The sequence below is a fragment of the Struthio camelus genome, chromosome 1, assembly GCF_040807025.1.
Source record: "Struthio camelus isolate bStrCam1 chromosome 1, bStrCam1.hap1, whole genome shotgun sequence".
NCBI classification, from domain to species: Eukaryota; Metazoa; Chordata; class Aves; order Struthioniformes; family Struthionidae; genus Struthio; species Struthio camelus.
Genome location: NC_090942.1, coordinates 130,706,385 through 130,724,165, shown reverse-complemented (window position 1 = coordinate 130,724,165; position 17,781 = coordinate 130,706,385). Strand labels below are relative to the sequence as shown.

Below are 17,781 nucleotides of genomic sequence, written 5' to 3'. Positions count from 1 at the left end.
AAGCGCAAAATTGTATTTCTTCAGAATAATCCCTTAAATTTTGTGAAATTATGGCTAGGATTTTCCCAAGCCAAGACTCCATAATACTCAGAATATTCAAGATGGACTTACAGAGTAATAGTTCTACATTTTCTGTTCTCTTCTAAGCAATTTCTAACTTTATTTTCACTATTGATGTGATCTGAGCTTTTTCAAATGACAAGTGAAAAAGCGAGTGATAACATTTCATTTAGGGCATATCATACTATGGATGGAGGAAAAAGAACCTAAGCTTTATGTAGTAGAGTTTTCTTTTTTAACAAATGCATTCCTACTGACTCTTTTGAAGAATTAATGCCACTGTGAGGTGTAACTTCTTCCTTTCAAAGCTGTATTGACTCTTCTGCATTACGTCAGATTTACCTATATATCTAGTAATTTCCACCATATTTGCCAGATGTGGACTAAATAGTTTATAATTCCCCAGGTACATACTGGACTCTTTAAAAAAGGTTAACATCATTAGCATCCTCCATTGCTCTCATACAAGGTTGAAATAAGTTAAAGATTACAAACCAGTTAATAGCTTTTAGTTTCCTATTTAAGTTTCTTTAGTACTCAAGATTTGGATCCATTGTTTGGTGAAATTTTATGTTTTTATTTCTTTTAGAAGAGGTGACTTCTAAACACTACTGAACTTGAGATCCTTAGACTTGTGCTCTGTGAAGGCAAGTGTTACTACTAGAAGCTTCCAAAGCTCCTCCACAGTAAACAAAATTAGAAACAATTTGTTTAGCTACCTACTGCTGTTTTAAGAGGCATGGGCGCTCCTGGGAGAGTCCACCCACCTTTTCCGTAACACCTGAAGTCTGCCCAAGACAGGCATGCCCACCACCACCACCACTGTGGTCACCCTCACCTGCCACATGCTAGGTGACATGGGAGACCACGACTGCCCAGTATCGACAAGCTGAGCTGCTGGTGGCTGGAAAGGCGGTGGTCCTGTAGTAATGGGTCCGTGTGCACATGCACGGGCCCATTTGACTTTTGTTTCCATGACTGTGAATGCTGTTGTTGCGTTAGGTTAGACAGCGTTCGTGTATAATTGAGAGGTTAGTAATAAGATTAACAGCAATAACTGGAATATTGTTTTATGAGATAAAGATTAGCACAACTCCGTATTGCTTATGCTGGTCGTCATCTGATTCAACCATTCGTCTCTCTCTGCAAATCAGTCTTTATATTCAAGTGCTTTAATTACTCTGCAACATGAACTGTTTATACCCTGATGACCTAGTAGCCTGCAATGGCCTCCCTGGCATGTTTCCTACTTCTGATGTATTGGAAAAAAACTTGTTTTTAATTTTTTAAGCTCTCAGCATAAAAGTTTTCCTCAAAACACTGTTTTAGACTCCCTATTTGTTTTATTGCAACTTCCCAGATATTTTTTTCTATTTGACTCATTCGGATGTAACTTCCACTTTTTGAAGATCATCTTTTTATTTCTAACTGCCTCCAGTAGATACATCATTTAATCCTAACTCTCTTAACAGGCTCAAGTATAGCTCTTAATATAGTATATAAAAATAATATATAGCATTTATTAAAGACACAGTAAAATAAGACTATGACTACTAATTTATCCTGTGTGAATAATTAGTACAGAACAGCTAAGGTCAACTTAGATTTAAGGTGATCTAAGTAGAAGTTAGAAGATCAGAAAATACAGAGAGATGTATAAAGAGAGCTTTCCCTCAAGCAAAAATGTTGAAAGTATCCAAAAGCATATAAGCAAAGCATTCAGTATTCAAAAGCCTATGAGATGAGTTGGTAAAACCATACCTGATAGCCCCATATAAATTATGGTATTTTATGTTATTAAGATGATAAAAAGGAGGATCTAGCACTGGCTACTATCCTGCAGCAGGTCACATTCATGCAGAGGTTCCCATCTACAAACAACTACATCCTTCTTGAAACTTAGCTAATGAACTTAGGCCCTCATAGCTTACTTTCCTGTTAATGCTTCTTTGAAATAATCTTTATTCTTGACTTTACATATCTTTCTTTTTTCTTTGCTATATTTTCATTCTGTAATCACATAATCAACTTCTCTGTACATTTTATATTTTATATACCTGTAGGACATGAATTGTCTTTGTTTTTTATGTTCTGGACTACTTACTATTGCATGACTAAATTCAGTAAAATTGTTTTAATCTGTTCCTGTAAAAGTGTATTTTGGGACTGTTTTCTTGAACTCTTGTGACTTCACAGCTCGTGGGTGGCGGTCAGTATGCCTTTACTGCCCTATTAATCATACCAGATTAATCATACTCTTGTTTTCTTAAACAGAGATGTTTTCCATTCTGAGAGGTGATACACCTTTTTGATAGGTGATACACGTTTACTTCAGGCCTCTAATCTGTTGCTTCCAAGGTGCCTGCTGGTACAGCACAGTTAGATGCTTCTTTTTAGTTCCATTTTAATCATCCTCTTTTCTGCCAGTGCCTGTTTTTGAAGTCAGGTGTTATGGCGTGGATTTCATATGCTTTTTTTTCTTCGATGAGGACACTGCTTTTGAACACATATTTGTAAGAGTTACAGAAATGCTTACTTGTGAGTGCAAGTCTTGTGTATTGCTCTGGACTGAACCAAGAGTGGCTATTCCTCTCATGCAATTTCTGACTAGTTGCTTTAAGAATGGCTCGCTTACAGCATCTGAAAATTTACACGTAATTTATTTATATGTGGCATTTACAAAATCTGTAAGATAGCAACTGAATTTGCAGGACAATTTCTCTGACCTTCCTTAGTATTTTAGAGTCACTGCTACCACGGTGGTAAGGAGCACAAGCCTCTGATACTACTCCCTCTAGCTGAGCATGGCAATTTAATGTTTGATGTGCAGTTGGAATAGAGTAATAGCTCTAATAAAACCCAATTCCTACCTATATGATCTAGTATGTTCCTCCTGCCTGACTGCAATGTCTTTGTCTCCTGTCTGGCTTCCTTCTGCAGAATTCCAGGGGTGCCTTTTATACTTTTTTTTTTTTTTTAATGTAGAAAGCTAGCCCTCAGCTTAACAAGTAACTTTATACATCATCAAGGAGTTGAGAGAAAATAAAAAAAAAATTACGAATCCCTTTGTAAGTTACCATTATACTTTTTTCTTAATTATCTAGCACATAGTAACTCTGTCCTATGAATATACAGAACTCTGCTTTGTCTGGAGACAAAGCATTACATTTTCTAATGTGGCTTAAAACCAGGCAACAACATGAAAAAGATGCAAAAGAGTCTTTCTGATAACCATGCTTACCTATTGAATTCTCATAACTTGCAACAGATTAAGTTAACTAAACTGGACTTACAATTTACTATTTTCAAGAAGTAATCTCAAGCTTTCTTTTTTTTTTGTGGAAAGGATTTTAGTGTTACCAATAGTTTAGGATTTTCACTAATGTTAAAATTTAATCTTAAAATCTTAAACCAATACTAAGTACTTGAGCAAACTAAAAGCATCCTATTTTAAAGTCACCAGTATATGCTCCCACGCTAATATTACCAGGTAGTAAATGTAATGGATTTAAACTGGCAAATCAATCAAACACATTGTGAAAAGCAGACAAAAAGAAAAATAGCTATTTGGTGTAATAACTTTCTGTCATGTAGATCTTTGAAAAAATGAAAGTATTAGCAAAGTCCATGATGGGAATATCAATATTTATGGGAGTAGGATATGAAAATGGTGGGGGAGAACCACCTTACAAATTAGGTAGCCCTTCCAGAGCACAAAAAACATATTTTTTTAAAATAATAACTAAAGCTTTAAGCAAAGACTTAACAGGACGCCTATCTTAAATTTATCCCTGCTGTTGAGAAATAACTGCAGATACGGTGTGCAGAATAACAGTTTTTCCCTTCAAAAACAGCTGGTATTTGTACTCAGAGAAAGAACAGAGTTCTGCGTTTATATGCAGCTATAAACATTTTTGGCCCAGACATGCCCCCAAGATCTGAGTGAGCCCCTTGATCTGTAAAAGGCAGATATGCAAGGTGCTGTGGAAATAAGGTTATTTCCTATTTCTAATAATGCCGATCTTCCATGGGAACATCTTGCATAATGTTATTTTTCTATCTTTATGCTGAGCTAGGACCTTATATGCAGACCTATGGCTTAAAGAAATTAATTAACCTCAATAAAAGTTCAATTTGATATGGATGTAAAATCATGACCATCAGTATATCCTCTGAAGGTACAGAAAGCCTTTGCACACAATACAGGTATCTCAAAGCCTAATGAATAAAGTGATACACGTAGGAGGGATATTCAAACTTTTTGATTCTAGAAGGCATCTTTCAAAAGAAGCGTCTATGTCTGAGAGGCACCAGATGTATTTAATATGTCAGGTGGATGGAGGTGTGAGATGCTACACACTGGCAGGGGAGGGCAGTAGCTCACTGGAGGTCCTCCCCATGAGGTACAGGCCTGCCACTTGGCTGGTGATAGGCAAGCTACATTGAGACACAAAGACTCGTGAGCTCTAATATAATGTAGAAGCACCACAAGCAGGTGTGCTGGATTTCCTTTTATGACATAGAGAGCTCGCAAGACATAGGAGGGCACTCCTAGACATATGTGCTTGCAAGTTCTCTTTTCCTCTCTCCATTGCACACCTCAGGCATGTGATACCTGTACTGCCCACAGGGGGAATGGTTAATATGATTTACTTGAGCTTCAAAATGTTTAGATTAGAGGGCTTTTAGGTAAATTGGTGCAGTAGCTTGAAAGTGCTTTTCTTTCTCCTGCTTTTGTTTTTGAACTTTTAGTCTAAATATAACATAAATCCACTAAAGCCTTATTTGCCTATATGAGGAGTTTTGTTTTGGCGGTTTTGAAGATGATTAGATGTAATGGTAATGAATTCTGAGCATGGAAATGATGATGTCTACTGCCAGCAACAATCATGCAAATTTGTAAATGTTTACAAATTTGCAAGCTAGACATATGCACCACTGAGACCAATATTGTAATGCTATATTTAGCTTGTTCCTATTTTTCCCCCCACCGTAAGATATTTACACAATAATAACTTCAAGAGAACAACATGTATTCAATTTTCTTTAGATGAATCTTTCTGACTTAAAGTAAGTGCAAGAAAGATAAATGAGGATTTGAATAAAGGACTATGAGGTGCAAGTCCAGATCAGAGAAGGAAAAGGTAAAAGAGCTCAATGGTTATCTCACTTCACTGTGTTCCTTCTCACTAAGACATATTAAAAATAAAAGTCTAGAGCCCCCTGTTGCTAACGCTAGTCATTACTTTGCTTGCTTGGCATGTTTAATGTATCTGGGTGGAAGCTTTTGTTATTCTGCATGGAGAAGCTATAGAAAATAGGAATGCATAGACAAAAATTTTTCACATAATAAAAATGCATACATTTTAGTTAAGCTTCCCAATTCTACTAATGTGCTCTGAACTTTCAAATTACAGGTCTAGGATGACATGTTATTTTAGAAACGTTTAAAACGTCATCTGCATTCACTCAGATGTTTCTGACGGTGAAGATGTATTGCCATGCAGATGCTCACTGTTTAAAATAATTTGCTTGTATATTTTTTGGGAGGGAAGGCACCTATAATGCACAACCTGCTTTCCAAGAGCTATCTTTTTAAATTGTGGTCATTTAGACATTTTAGAAAAAAATCAGACAAAATTCTCAGAGTAATAGGAGAATGTTATGGACAAAAACTAGACAAGAATCCCAACCCATCACACACACGTAATGTAAGATCTCAGTTGTCTGAGACAACAGAAAAATATCAAACAACAGAAAAAAAAATCAAACAACAGAAAAATATGATCACAAAAAATGCAGATATAGTCCCATTAGTTTGTGGTTTACTTCAGACATCTATATTTGTGGCTTTGAAGCCAATAATAACCAAATACATTTTTGTTCCTTTTTGGTTTCCAGTGAGAGGGACCAGGAATAACAGTTTGAAAGGCATCTCCAGCGGTGTGACTACAACAGTGGTCCATACGGCTTGCACTCCTGATGTTAGCAAGAACAAAGAAAATGGAAAAGAACTCCCTCTTAAGCAATACTTTATTTTTGTCATGCTGCACTGAGACACCACTCTGAATTTCTGGTGTTCCCTGCTTTTACAGTAAATGCAAAGAGATTAATGCTGTATTTTAATCCCTGCCAGCACCCAAGCCTCTACATCTAGTAGGGATAAATATCTGGTCAGTATTTCCCTTTTATTTTAAGTCTACGAAGAATTTTATTCTTTATGCTGAAAATAACCCTACTTTCCCATAAACTGTCTTAAAGCATAATAGAAAATTTCACAGTGATTACTTAACTAATGTGATAGATTTTTACTGTGATGAAATTTATGAAAGTTATTTTCAAATCTTTTATGAAAGTCAGGAAATGGCAACTATTTCCATCAGACTGTCATTCAGGAAAAGAAAAGGGATTTAAGGGTTGTTTTTAAGACATGTTTTTTAAAAACTAGGAAGCAGAATGCAATTTACAGTTCCTTTTGGCCAGTATGCAAATCTACTCTTAAATCCTCTTTAATGACGAGCTAATCACTCTTTATACCATTCCATAGACTGCTCTAGCATAGTTTCATCTGTTTAGCATGTTACTGTTCCTATTTAAATATTAAATTTAAGTTCTAACTTAAGAAACAAGTACTGTATTTACTGCTTCTTTTCTATAAATTAGACAATGATGTCACTGATTTCACTTATTTTAATTCAGAACCAGAGAAAAGAAATTTTAGGACATATTCACTAATCCATGAGAGTACAAAACCAATAGGACTTACCAGGACATGAAGAAAGCTAACCAAACTGCAAAGCTGGAGCATGCTTCCAATGAGCGTGACCTTAATAAACAAGCTTTTACATTTTTTATTCTGGATTTACCTGTATTACTGAAATCATAATAAAACTTGGGATTAAAAAAAACCCTTGACAAGAAAGACATGCTGTAGCTATTTTGCCAGTGAGATGAAAAGTGGGTTTGGAAAGAAAATGTAAAACATCATCAAGTTTATAAACTTGGAAGCTTATGCACAGAGTTGATGTTAAGCACAAAATTCCATCTATGAAGATACTTGTGCCTTTAAACTAGGCTTAATTTTTCTTCCTGATAATTCTCTCAGCCATACAAAAACTATACAAATATGTCAATAAATTAGTAGAAGTTCTAGAATAAATTTCTGAGAAAAATCAGTGGTAGTATTTCCATTGGCAGTACCTTAAAAAGCACATTAAAAATAAAACTGAGGGTTTTTTTGTTCCAAAGCAAAATTATTTGAAACATAATGAATATTCATATAGTGTTCATACCATTTTACTGCATCATAAAAAAGATGCAGAATATGGAGATTTAATGGGTAATTTACTATACATCAGCGCAAATAATTCTGAGCATGTGCTCTGCCTGGCCCTTGCCTATGTATACTGGAGATACCAGGAAAAAAACTAAAAAAGGAAAATCATTTAATACTTAACAATGCAAATGCGTTTTCTATATCAGGTTTAAACAGCATTTGGCTTGAAAAAAAGATGAAAAGCATTTTGCTTTAATGATACAGAATAGACCCGATGGGCCCTTGGTCTGCTCTTGCAAGCCATATTCTGAAAAGGTTATTGGCATAAGGAAGCCTAGTATTTCAAAACAGTAAGTATTCCAAGGGTAGTGTTGATCACACAGAGACGGAAATCAAAGTTAAGCACTATTAATCTTCAGTGAGAGCTCTGGTCATTTGCCACATAGTAACAGAGAAAAGTCATTTGGCTCCCAACTTAGTAAACTACTCTCCCTCATCACCTGCACTGTGAGAAACGCTTAAAAATGTTGGCAACAGAGAAGGAGACAAAGCAGATTATTTAGGATGGATACCTATGAATCTTAGTGTCTTACAAACACTGAGGTATTATCAACTGTGAGTTTCTTTATATCTACTACAAATGTGTTGCAATTTGAAATGTGTGATTTTCTGAAAGTTTTCTTGAAAAAAAATTCTGAGGCTGCTCCAAAGGGTTCATCAGTGGTTCGTTAATGGATTCAGCTGATATTTACCACATGCACTTTTAATACGCAGTATGCAGCCATTAGCGACTTGATCAGGATTTCACCATGGATACAATTTCAAGATTTTACGTAACACTCAATCTTTTGTTTGTCCTGCAGTCAGTTTCGTTGGTTAATAAGAGGTAAATATATAAAAGATGGCTAGCTTTATCTCACATGTTTGTACCCAGTGTTTGTACCTTGATCTGTATATATAATTTGTGATGCACTGGTTTCCACTGGTTTCTTGACCCTTAATCAAATTCAAATTACAGTTTAATTCCTCCTGTAAGGCAAAGTCAAATTTAGAAATGCTTTGCAGGTTTATTTTTAATAAAGTTCAAAATAATGTAGGTAAAGTCAATTCTTGGCACTTCTGTGTTTAGAAGAGAAAAGTTGATTTCGAGCCAAACTAGTGCGCCTTAAGTACAAGGCGCACAATTTCATTGGTGAAAATCAACATAGCACTACTGCTGTAAACAAAGAAATGAATATGGGCACAAAAGTAGAAGTGTAAATAGCAATTTGTAGTGTGAATATGCAGTGTCAGCAGTAAAATTACAACACGTTACTTTATGACCTGGTAAACACAATATAGGCTCTTAGTGAATGTTGCTTGCTCGGTTGTATTATCCCTCCATGCTTGGAGCAGGATCAGCATGCCTTCATATTTACTTTGACCAAAATTACCCTTTTTAGGGGAATTTTTCAGTAACTCTTTTCACCTTTTACTTAAAGGAGTAAACATCTTTTTCTTCTGTAATAGCGAATCAGTTCAAGTGAACCTAATTCATGTTTGGTAAAAACAAAAATATTTAAATCCCTCCTGCATCCCACAGTTCCACCCTAACCAAAAAGGTTACTTATCAGATGATGTAAAGATTTCAACCAAATGTTGTAGGAAGAGCTCAGTAGGGTTTCACTTACTTGCTGAAAAACTGTTCCAGAATGGCTGAGTTAGACAAATTGAGGATACATCTATGCTGCAGTGTCAAGTACCAGTTCAAAACACTGTTTAAATACTGGGCTAGATAGAAATGTTTTTGGCTGGGAACGGTTGCAGGCTACCCCTGGCACCATGGAGCTCAGCAAAGGTTTATTTACTGTGTTTCTTTGATAGGCTTTTGTGCAAGCACTAAATTCTGTGTAACTGGCTAGAGCACCACAGCTAGCTGAATGAGCTTTTCTGAACCTGTCTATGATGAGATTAAAGTCTATCTTGCAAAGCCAGTGTTGATGTACTATTCAGAACTTAATTCTAAATATTGAAATCTTGCAACACCAGCATACCCTACTGATTGCTTCTACTATGTGACAGTTATGGATCTTTTCTACTCTTTCATTTAAAATGCCTATGCAATTATTTTTCTGCTTTTAGAAAATACACCAGCGGATATCAGTGAAATCTGAGAACACTGATCTGAACCTGTAAGTACAGGATTTAACTGTACTTTTCCTACTTCTAAGCAGCTGTCTTCATTTGACCTACAGGTTAATTGTCAAGACAGCAGTTTTGACTAATACTGAACGTTTTAACCTGTGTTTTGGGGGATTCTCTTTTTTTCCCCCTGCTCCCTTTCTTGCTCATTAATTGTAGTCCAAAGTGTGGCTAAAGAAATGGTACGACTGATGAAATTTGAAGTACATAAGTCACATCGGCTAACATGTGTTGGTAGAAGTTAGATCTCTAAAAGATTTGACAAACCAAACCAGTACTGCTCTTCCAGTGCTGCTTTCTCTTTACTATATTTCTTTAAATAATTACTACAAGAATGGGAATCTAATTCTACAGGCAGCACACAGCTATCTCCTTTCTTCTTACAAAGCTCTTCCAGGCTCTTCTCCTCCCAGAGTCTGCCTCTCTTTGGACTCTGTTCACTTTGTCATGAGTGGGTTTTTTTTTTTTTTTTTTTAATTTGATGCCCTAGACAGCATTATGAGTGATAGCACAGAAAGCAGAACAGGTGTGTGAGCAAAAGCAGCAGTGCAAATTTCTCTGTCAGATGTCAAACCCATGGTAGTACAGCCTCTCTGAACCTCAAATATTTGACATACATCCTCAAAAGGTCAGTAAACATTTCATTTGTGTCAGCAGTTTTCATTATACAATATGCAGAAGGCGTTTAAACTATAGTCCCAAGAGACTGCTAAAGTGAATGGGAGTGTTAAATAACTTCAGGTTGTCTGTGAACCCAGCAGCAGGGGAAAAACTGAGGCTGTCACCTCATCTTGTATTATATGATCTACATATAAACAGTATATAATTGGGAAGTTATTTTGACTGCTATGTAATTAGACTGAAGGTATAAGCAATGTCCCCTTCTGCATTCCTGTTATCTCTGCATATATCAGTTGGCTGAACCATCTAGCTGCTATTCAACCAACTTCATTAGCAAAAAAGTGTATTTCATTTTGCTGCTATTCTACTAGCCCCTATGTCTTAAATTAGACTGTTAACCTTACCTCTTACAGCAAGAAGGTTTCTCTTTACTATATTTCTTTAAACAATTACTACAAGAATGGGAATCTAATTCTACAGGCACCACACAACTATCTCCTTCTTCTTCATGTTTCCATTAGCTTTTAAAAATTGGCACTTTTCGTAACTTGCATTTTCCATTAAAAAGATTCCTTATTGAATGGTTTTGGTTTTCCATGAAACTGATATGATGAAATTTTGGGTAGCTTTAAATTTATCATGTTCATATTCTGTCCTTTTTGCATTAATAACTAAGAGGAAAAATCAAAGCATGACATGCAGAAACTCTAAAAATTACCCGTTTACCCCCCCCTCCAATCTACGGTTTTTTAGTTTTTGACTATGTCTTGCTCCTACCTCATTGAAAATTAGTAACTCTGTGTTTTCATGAAAAAGTGCACTGTCATATATAGTGTCTTTTTTTGACTATGAACTGGAATTTTCTGCTCTTTTGTTGCAAAAATATAGACAATCAGTTTAAAACTCCAAAGCAATTTTATGAATGTTTATTTCCTGATATTGCAGATTAAAATGTAGCAAACTCATTCACAAATTAGCATTCTTTTATGAAACCCACTTACCACTTAAGCTGTTGAACATCAGTTCAAAACCTCCAGTTAGCCATAAGGGTATAATCTAAAATTCAAGCTGCCAAAACTCATGTTGTTTAGCTGCTTGCTTTGTCTCTATTTCTCATGGCAGATACTTTTATTACTGACATTAAAATGTCAGTATTTTGAGATAACCTCTCCATAACAAGGAAACAACACAAATGATTTCAACTTTTTTGTGCTGGAAGCTTCAAGACAGGTTTGAACTTTAAAATTAGTTGTCATTTACAAGTTCTTTCCTTCATGAAAGTAAAGAAAATGTCCATCTTCAATAATGCTTTCTATTTTAAAGCCTATTATGGAATTAATGTCTAAAAATGACCAGTGATGCCATATATGTGTATTTAGAATTTGGTACAGGCATTGTTAACGTATAGCTGTAGCGGTTTCAAAGTTCCAGCCGATAGCTGCTACATTTGGGCGTTCCTGATGTATTGTATTATCCCAAAATATACAGTTATGGTTCAGTGTTTCATTTATAAAGTCATTTCAAATTAAAAAGTTGAGATCTGAGCAAGAGCTATCATACCCCGGACTAGATACATGTCTTATCAGCACTCTAATTATAGTTCTATTATTAAGAGCTAGGTTACAACACGCTCCTTTGCTACCATTATATACACCCTGTAGAACCTCAAGACTTCATAAATAAACTGCTTTGGAGGATGTACAAAGAAAAGCTCTTTCTAAACAAAATGATATTAAAGCAATATGCTCCACATTTTAAAAGCTGCTTTATGTTTCGAGTTATCGCATGTCATTTAGATGGTGTACAAAGAAAGTAACACTAAATAAAGTAATACACAGACATGGTGTCTAATGGTTAAAACAGGGAAACAACAAAGGTCTGATTACATTCTCCAGTTTCTCCTGCACTTTTGATTTACTTAGAGTTTTATCTCACAAATACTAAAAGGCAAAGTTTGGCTTGCATTACTGACACAATGATGAATTGCTTATTTAGATGAGTCACATATCCCAAACTTTAAACCGCAGATTTTCTGCATAACCTGCTTTCTGGCTAGTAAAGGGAGTAGAAATTACAGAGCAAGTTGCTCTTTTGCGAAGCTGTTAGATAGAGACCTGCAATGGAATTTTTTACACCTGTTCGGCTTAGAGCATCCCCAATCCCCCTCCCCCCCCTAAAAGTTTGAAAAGAGACATTGCTTCATCCATTGCAACTGTCAGCTTGCTGATAGATCTGTCGGCTTCTCCTAGATACCCTTTCACAGGCTTCATGGTAGCAGTGCAGAGGTTTGCTAGGGTTTGTGCATCACAGACAGAAAACCTCCACGATGGTGAGCTCGCGAGTTTGTTAGGGATTTTGTGTTAAGGTTTTAGCTAAGAGATAGCAGAAGTTTATTGCTGAGCTTGAGGCATCACGTCATGCATGGCCAGAAGAAGAACCACTACTTCCCTCCAGATCCGTGCCTCCAATAAGCAGATTCTTTAACACAAATGATAAGTATATACGAGTTCTTAGGTTATACTAACCACACCTAAATTAGAAAAATTACTTTACAACAATTGACTATTTTTGACATCAAAAACACTATTTGTATTTACAGTTACTAGTAACAGGAAAGTAGCTTGCAAAGTTGAGTATTTTCAAAATTTAATCTGAGAATAAATGTACTCAGGGGCTGGTAGTCTGGACACTGAACTTTCAGGGGAGGAATGCAAGAGAAATGAATGACATAATATATTCCTCTATCTTACTAAAGACCCCTAAGGCTAATCTGCTTAAGACAGTACCTCTAGAACCCCAAAACAGTGAATGCAAACCTGTCCTATGTTGAAGTGTATTTATTTAATACTTTACAAAGCTAACAATGGCAAGAAATTACTACCCAGGAATAGTCCGTTAATGGAAAGCAATTCTACAGCTAAAAACAGAGATAGATTTGAACCACAGAAGACAAGTCAGGAGAGAAGAAGGATAAGCTGTAGATTTCACACGGGAGAAACACTTTTGTACTTTGAAGACCACCTCTCCTAAAACTTCTTGGTATTTGGAAGCAGGACAAACAATCTGAGGACACTACACAGCTATGAACTATGACGTCTTATAGCAGAATCTCCCATATATATGGAAGGGAGCAGGGCCTCCCATATTTTTGTTCTGGAAACCCTAGACAAAAATAAAGCTTACATGTTATGCTATGTGACCTGTGCACTGAGGTGCCACCATACTTTCTGTGCATGTACCACACATGCAGCCAGCAGGTATCACTGAGCTTACGAGACACATGTAATTTCACATTTCAGACCAACTATTCTGATGTTATCCATGACAGTTTGTGTGGATGATAGCAATTTGTCCAAGATCTAAAGATCAAGGTTTTTGTTGTTGGTTTTTTTCATGGAACTGATAGTTGACATTACAAAAGACACCACCCAAAACACAGGTGACACATGGCAGAATAAAACTTGAATTATACTGCTGGGAAGTTTTTCTCAGAGTCCTAATGAAATAGGAGGTTAGTAGCTCTCTGAGATGTTTATGAATGCATGTTCACATACATCTATAAATACTATTTATAGAACTGAAAGGTGTCTAAAGATACTATTTAAGTACAGTCCATTGAACAAGAATTAGATGAAGCACACTTAGATCATTGCTGGTAGATGACTATCAAACCTACTATTAAAAACCTCCAGATATAGGAGAATCTATTAGCTTCCTGGGCAGCTCCAGTACTTCACAAACTTTGTTGTTAGAAAAATTACATTGATGCAAAACCTAAACCTCTTTTGTTTCATTTATCTCAATCTCCTTGTCCTGTCCTCAACAGATCTGAGGCCACCTTAAAGCAACCATTTTCAAACAGGAAGACCTGTATCACTCCTCTTCTCTTCCTCCCAATGCTAGCATTTCCTGCAGACTTCTCTTTTCTCATAGTTTGTATTTTCTAAACCTTTCATAATCCTTGTGACTCTCTTGTGGAGTTGTTCCAGGTTTCCTCAGAAGATAAAAGCTTCGCTATTCCATAAAGCAATCATTTTTGAGCAACCAACATTAAGGAACATCACATTTTCTTTAAGTATAGAAGCCATAATTTCTCTTAGTTTTCTGTGACCACTGTTACACCTCTAACCAGGCCTAACTGACAATACATTTCAGAGTAGCTTATATTTGATGACCACTGCTCTGGCTATTTCGTTGCATGTGGAGCACCAAACTGGACAAAGTATTCAAACTAAAGTCTCACTACTGCCCAGTAAAATAAAATAATTACATCTTTTATCCTCTGTTAAACACTTCCATTACTACAATCATAAAAAAGTTGACTTTCTTTCCCCAATAGTACCATGTTACTGACTCATTTTGTTTGTGATTCACCACACTCCCCAGAGCTTTTCTTTGCTTTATTATTACCAGCCCATTTATCTCGTATTTGATATGCATACATTTTACTTTACTGTCCTAAATATAATACTTTGCACTTGTCTCATATTTCTTTGATCAATGTGAGATCATTTCTTCATAATTATATTTCATCCTGTTGCCGTCCTCCAAAGGCCTGGCCATCTCGCCTACACAGATGCTGAACACAAAGATGTGTCCTCTCTAAATCATTTGAATCGCTATTAGAAAATACTCCAGATCCATGGAAAAATCCTGTGGAACACCTTGTTTGATTGAATCACTGCTAAGCGTATTTTTCAGCATCATGGTGGTTACATTCGGACCATCTTACTCCTCCTTTTTAATGAGGAGAATCAAATCAGACATCATTAAAAGTATGACTAAACACAAGATATAGTACAACTACTATTTCATTATTGTCTAGTTAGTAGGACAATTATTCCCTAGCACATAAAATGACAGATTACTGGTTGATTTATTTTTATTACTGGCAAATCTAGGTTGGTAATTATCCTCTAGGAACTTCAAAAATGTTTAATCAAATTAGCAGTTTGATCTCAAATTTTCCTGGCTATTAAAGACAAAGTTATTGAATACTGCCAGGGAGTCTCCTTTAAATGAGTTAGTTATTTCTCCTTTTCTTTGGTATATCTGAGGTCTTTACTATTCTCTAAGAATTCACACAGACAACTATTCCAAAACTTTATTACAATACATTTTCATCATTTGCTGACTTGATCACACCTCTTATCTTTTACCTTGCCCCTCTCCCTCTAATTCAGCTGTTTTTGTTAAATTTGTGGTTGCAATTGGAAACAAGAAAAGACAGGCCCAACAGAAGAAACTCCTGCGTGCACTGGGAGCATAACAAAGGAGCCCCACAAATAGTAATGTATTAGGGAGAGAGCTGTCCAAGAATAGACAGGATGGATTCTTACACTTCAATTTCTATTGAGTTCAAGGAAATACACCTACCACTTTTTTCTTAATAAATCAGTTAGTTGTATTAAGCAATACCTGAAACTTAACAACTGTTATTTTGGAAATTAAGCTTCAGTTGAAGAACATGAACTTTTTGCAAAATATACAAAACAGATTTTGGTTTATAAGTGAGAAATGTATTTAATTACCTTTGCAAACTGTGCATTTATCCATTTTGTGAAAGTTTTCTTTTGAACATCTTCTCGTTCATCTGCCAGAGAAAAGTAAAGCACTTCATTAGAATTATTCAACAAAACATTACAGTATCATGGATTAAAGCTTCAGTCTTGATTGCAGTGACTCTACTACTGCTAATTTAAACTCAGTCAGGGCACCTATTTGGATGTGTTCAGGCCTTGGTAGTAACACCAATATATCTTTAAAAGTCTACAGCTTCCATTTCACAGTCATGGTTTGCAAATGAGGTCTATATCTTTGGCTCATCTCACTCATTCTGTGGGATTTTTACTTTTCTCCAGGAAGGTTACATATTGCAGTAGTATATAAAATAACCTGTTAAAATTTGTAATTGCATGCAATTATAAGAAGTGTGTTACGAAATGGCTGTGCAAACAGGATACTGTTCTACTAGATTAAAAAATATCTATATATTTGAAATTACAAGTTTATTTGCACATCCTTGAATATCTTGCTGAAGTAAGGCCTTTTTGACCACAATGCTAGGTTTTCATTGGCTACCCCTTTTCTGTCTTGCAGCTATTTACACTTTACAATTTGTGATATATATTTCCTCCAGTGGAAAGCAAGGAAACAGGAAAAAAACCCAAATATTTGATGGCAATACAGCCAAGTCCTTCTCAATTCTTTAATAAAAAGAGGATTGTAGAGGGAAATTAATTACTTCAGATCTTGATTTCTGTACCTAAGTCATGAATATAGTCTTGACACAGACTGGAAAAGGACACACAAAGGTAGAATTCTGATATATTTTATGGAGAAAATGAAAAATATCTTAATCTTAGAATCCAGTAACTGTTCTCTCAAAAAAATCTATTAGCCATCATCCCTGAAATAATACAGAAAGGCAAATCTCTTTGTATGGCAATGTCAAACCAAACTGGAATTTAAGGGTGTATATAGAAAAGGCTGCAAAATGCTTACACTAAAAGAAAGCTCAGTCAATACTATCTGTCTTTTGGTTTCCAGTAAAATCCTGCACACTTCTTAAATAAAAAGGGATATTAAATTCCCATCTGAAATGTTCAGCAATTAATAATTTTAATGGATTCAGCTGAATTTGAAAGACAGGTTTAGATGAACTACATGAGAAATGCACAGCATTAATAATGCACTCTGCTTTCCCTCCTTCCACCCCTCTTAGGAGACAAGCTAAGGCTAATCCTTGTGATACAAGTATATCTTTTGTTCTTAAAACCTCACCTCAATAGTAGACTTAAACTGTCTTTTCTGAAGAATGTTCATTTTCAACAATACAGTATATTTACCAAAAAAAAAAATAGGTACTGCATTTGATTACAAGGTAGCATTAGATACTACCATTTGATTACAAAAGCTTTTGCATGCAGGAAGGAGTATGTTTTAAATGTTTTCTGAGTGAAAAGATTTACAATAGGTCTTTAAGGCACTGAGGCTTTTGACAGTCTCTTGAAACTATGTACTGATTATATTAAAATCTTTGAAAGTGAATTTAAAATGGAATTTTCACTTTATCTTTACATTTTTACTATGTTTTTAGAAAATCAATGCAATTAAGTATTATCATTAATATATTTTGTTTGTTTTTCCACATGCAAATTAACAGCCAGTCACTGAGAAGCAAATACTTAGTACATACAGAAGTATAAAGTGACACAGTGTTACTTATCAAGATAGCCTTATTACAAAAGAAATTTCTGTAGCATAATAAAAAGATGAATAGGGGTGCTTTCTTGATATTTCAAAGGTAGTCTAGTCATATTACCATTTTCAATATCCTTAAAATCGCAGAACATATTTAAACAACTGAATCATAGAATTTCGAATGAGAAACAGTGTTTCCAAGACAGAAGGAAGGAATCTCTAAAATACCTAGCTGTGTCAAATGCCCTCTACGTTATCCAAAGCTACTGAAGAATTTACTTCTGCTTGTCAGGGACAAGCATTATCAATATAATGTGTTTTAAAAATCACTAACTTTCCATTTATATATATGCTAATTTTAAGCATAGGTGTCTTCACAATTATTTGTGAATTTAATATAGGGTAACATTTTATTTGGATAAAAAACATATATTATTTCT

The 17,781-nt window shown here is 35.4% G+C and overlaps 1 protein-coding gene across 10 annotated transcripts in view; it reads right to left on the bottom strand.

The window, feature by feature from the left end:
• DMD (dystrophin) overlaps positions 1 to 17,781 on the bottom strand; it is a 1,217,172-nt gene that overhangs the window by 1,020,840 nt on the left and 178,551 nt on the right. For all 10 annotated transcript variants that reach the window (XM_068917030.1, XM_068917051.1, XM_068917057.1 and 7 more), the window contains exon 2: positions 15,670 to 15,731. In XM_068917030.1, coding sequence (XP_068773131.1) covers positions 15,670 to 15,731 — 62 coding nt within the window. The remainder of the gene's footprint in view (positions 1 to 15,669; positions 15,732 to 17,781) is intronic.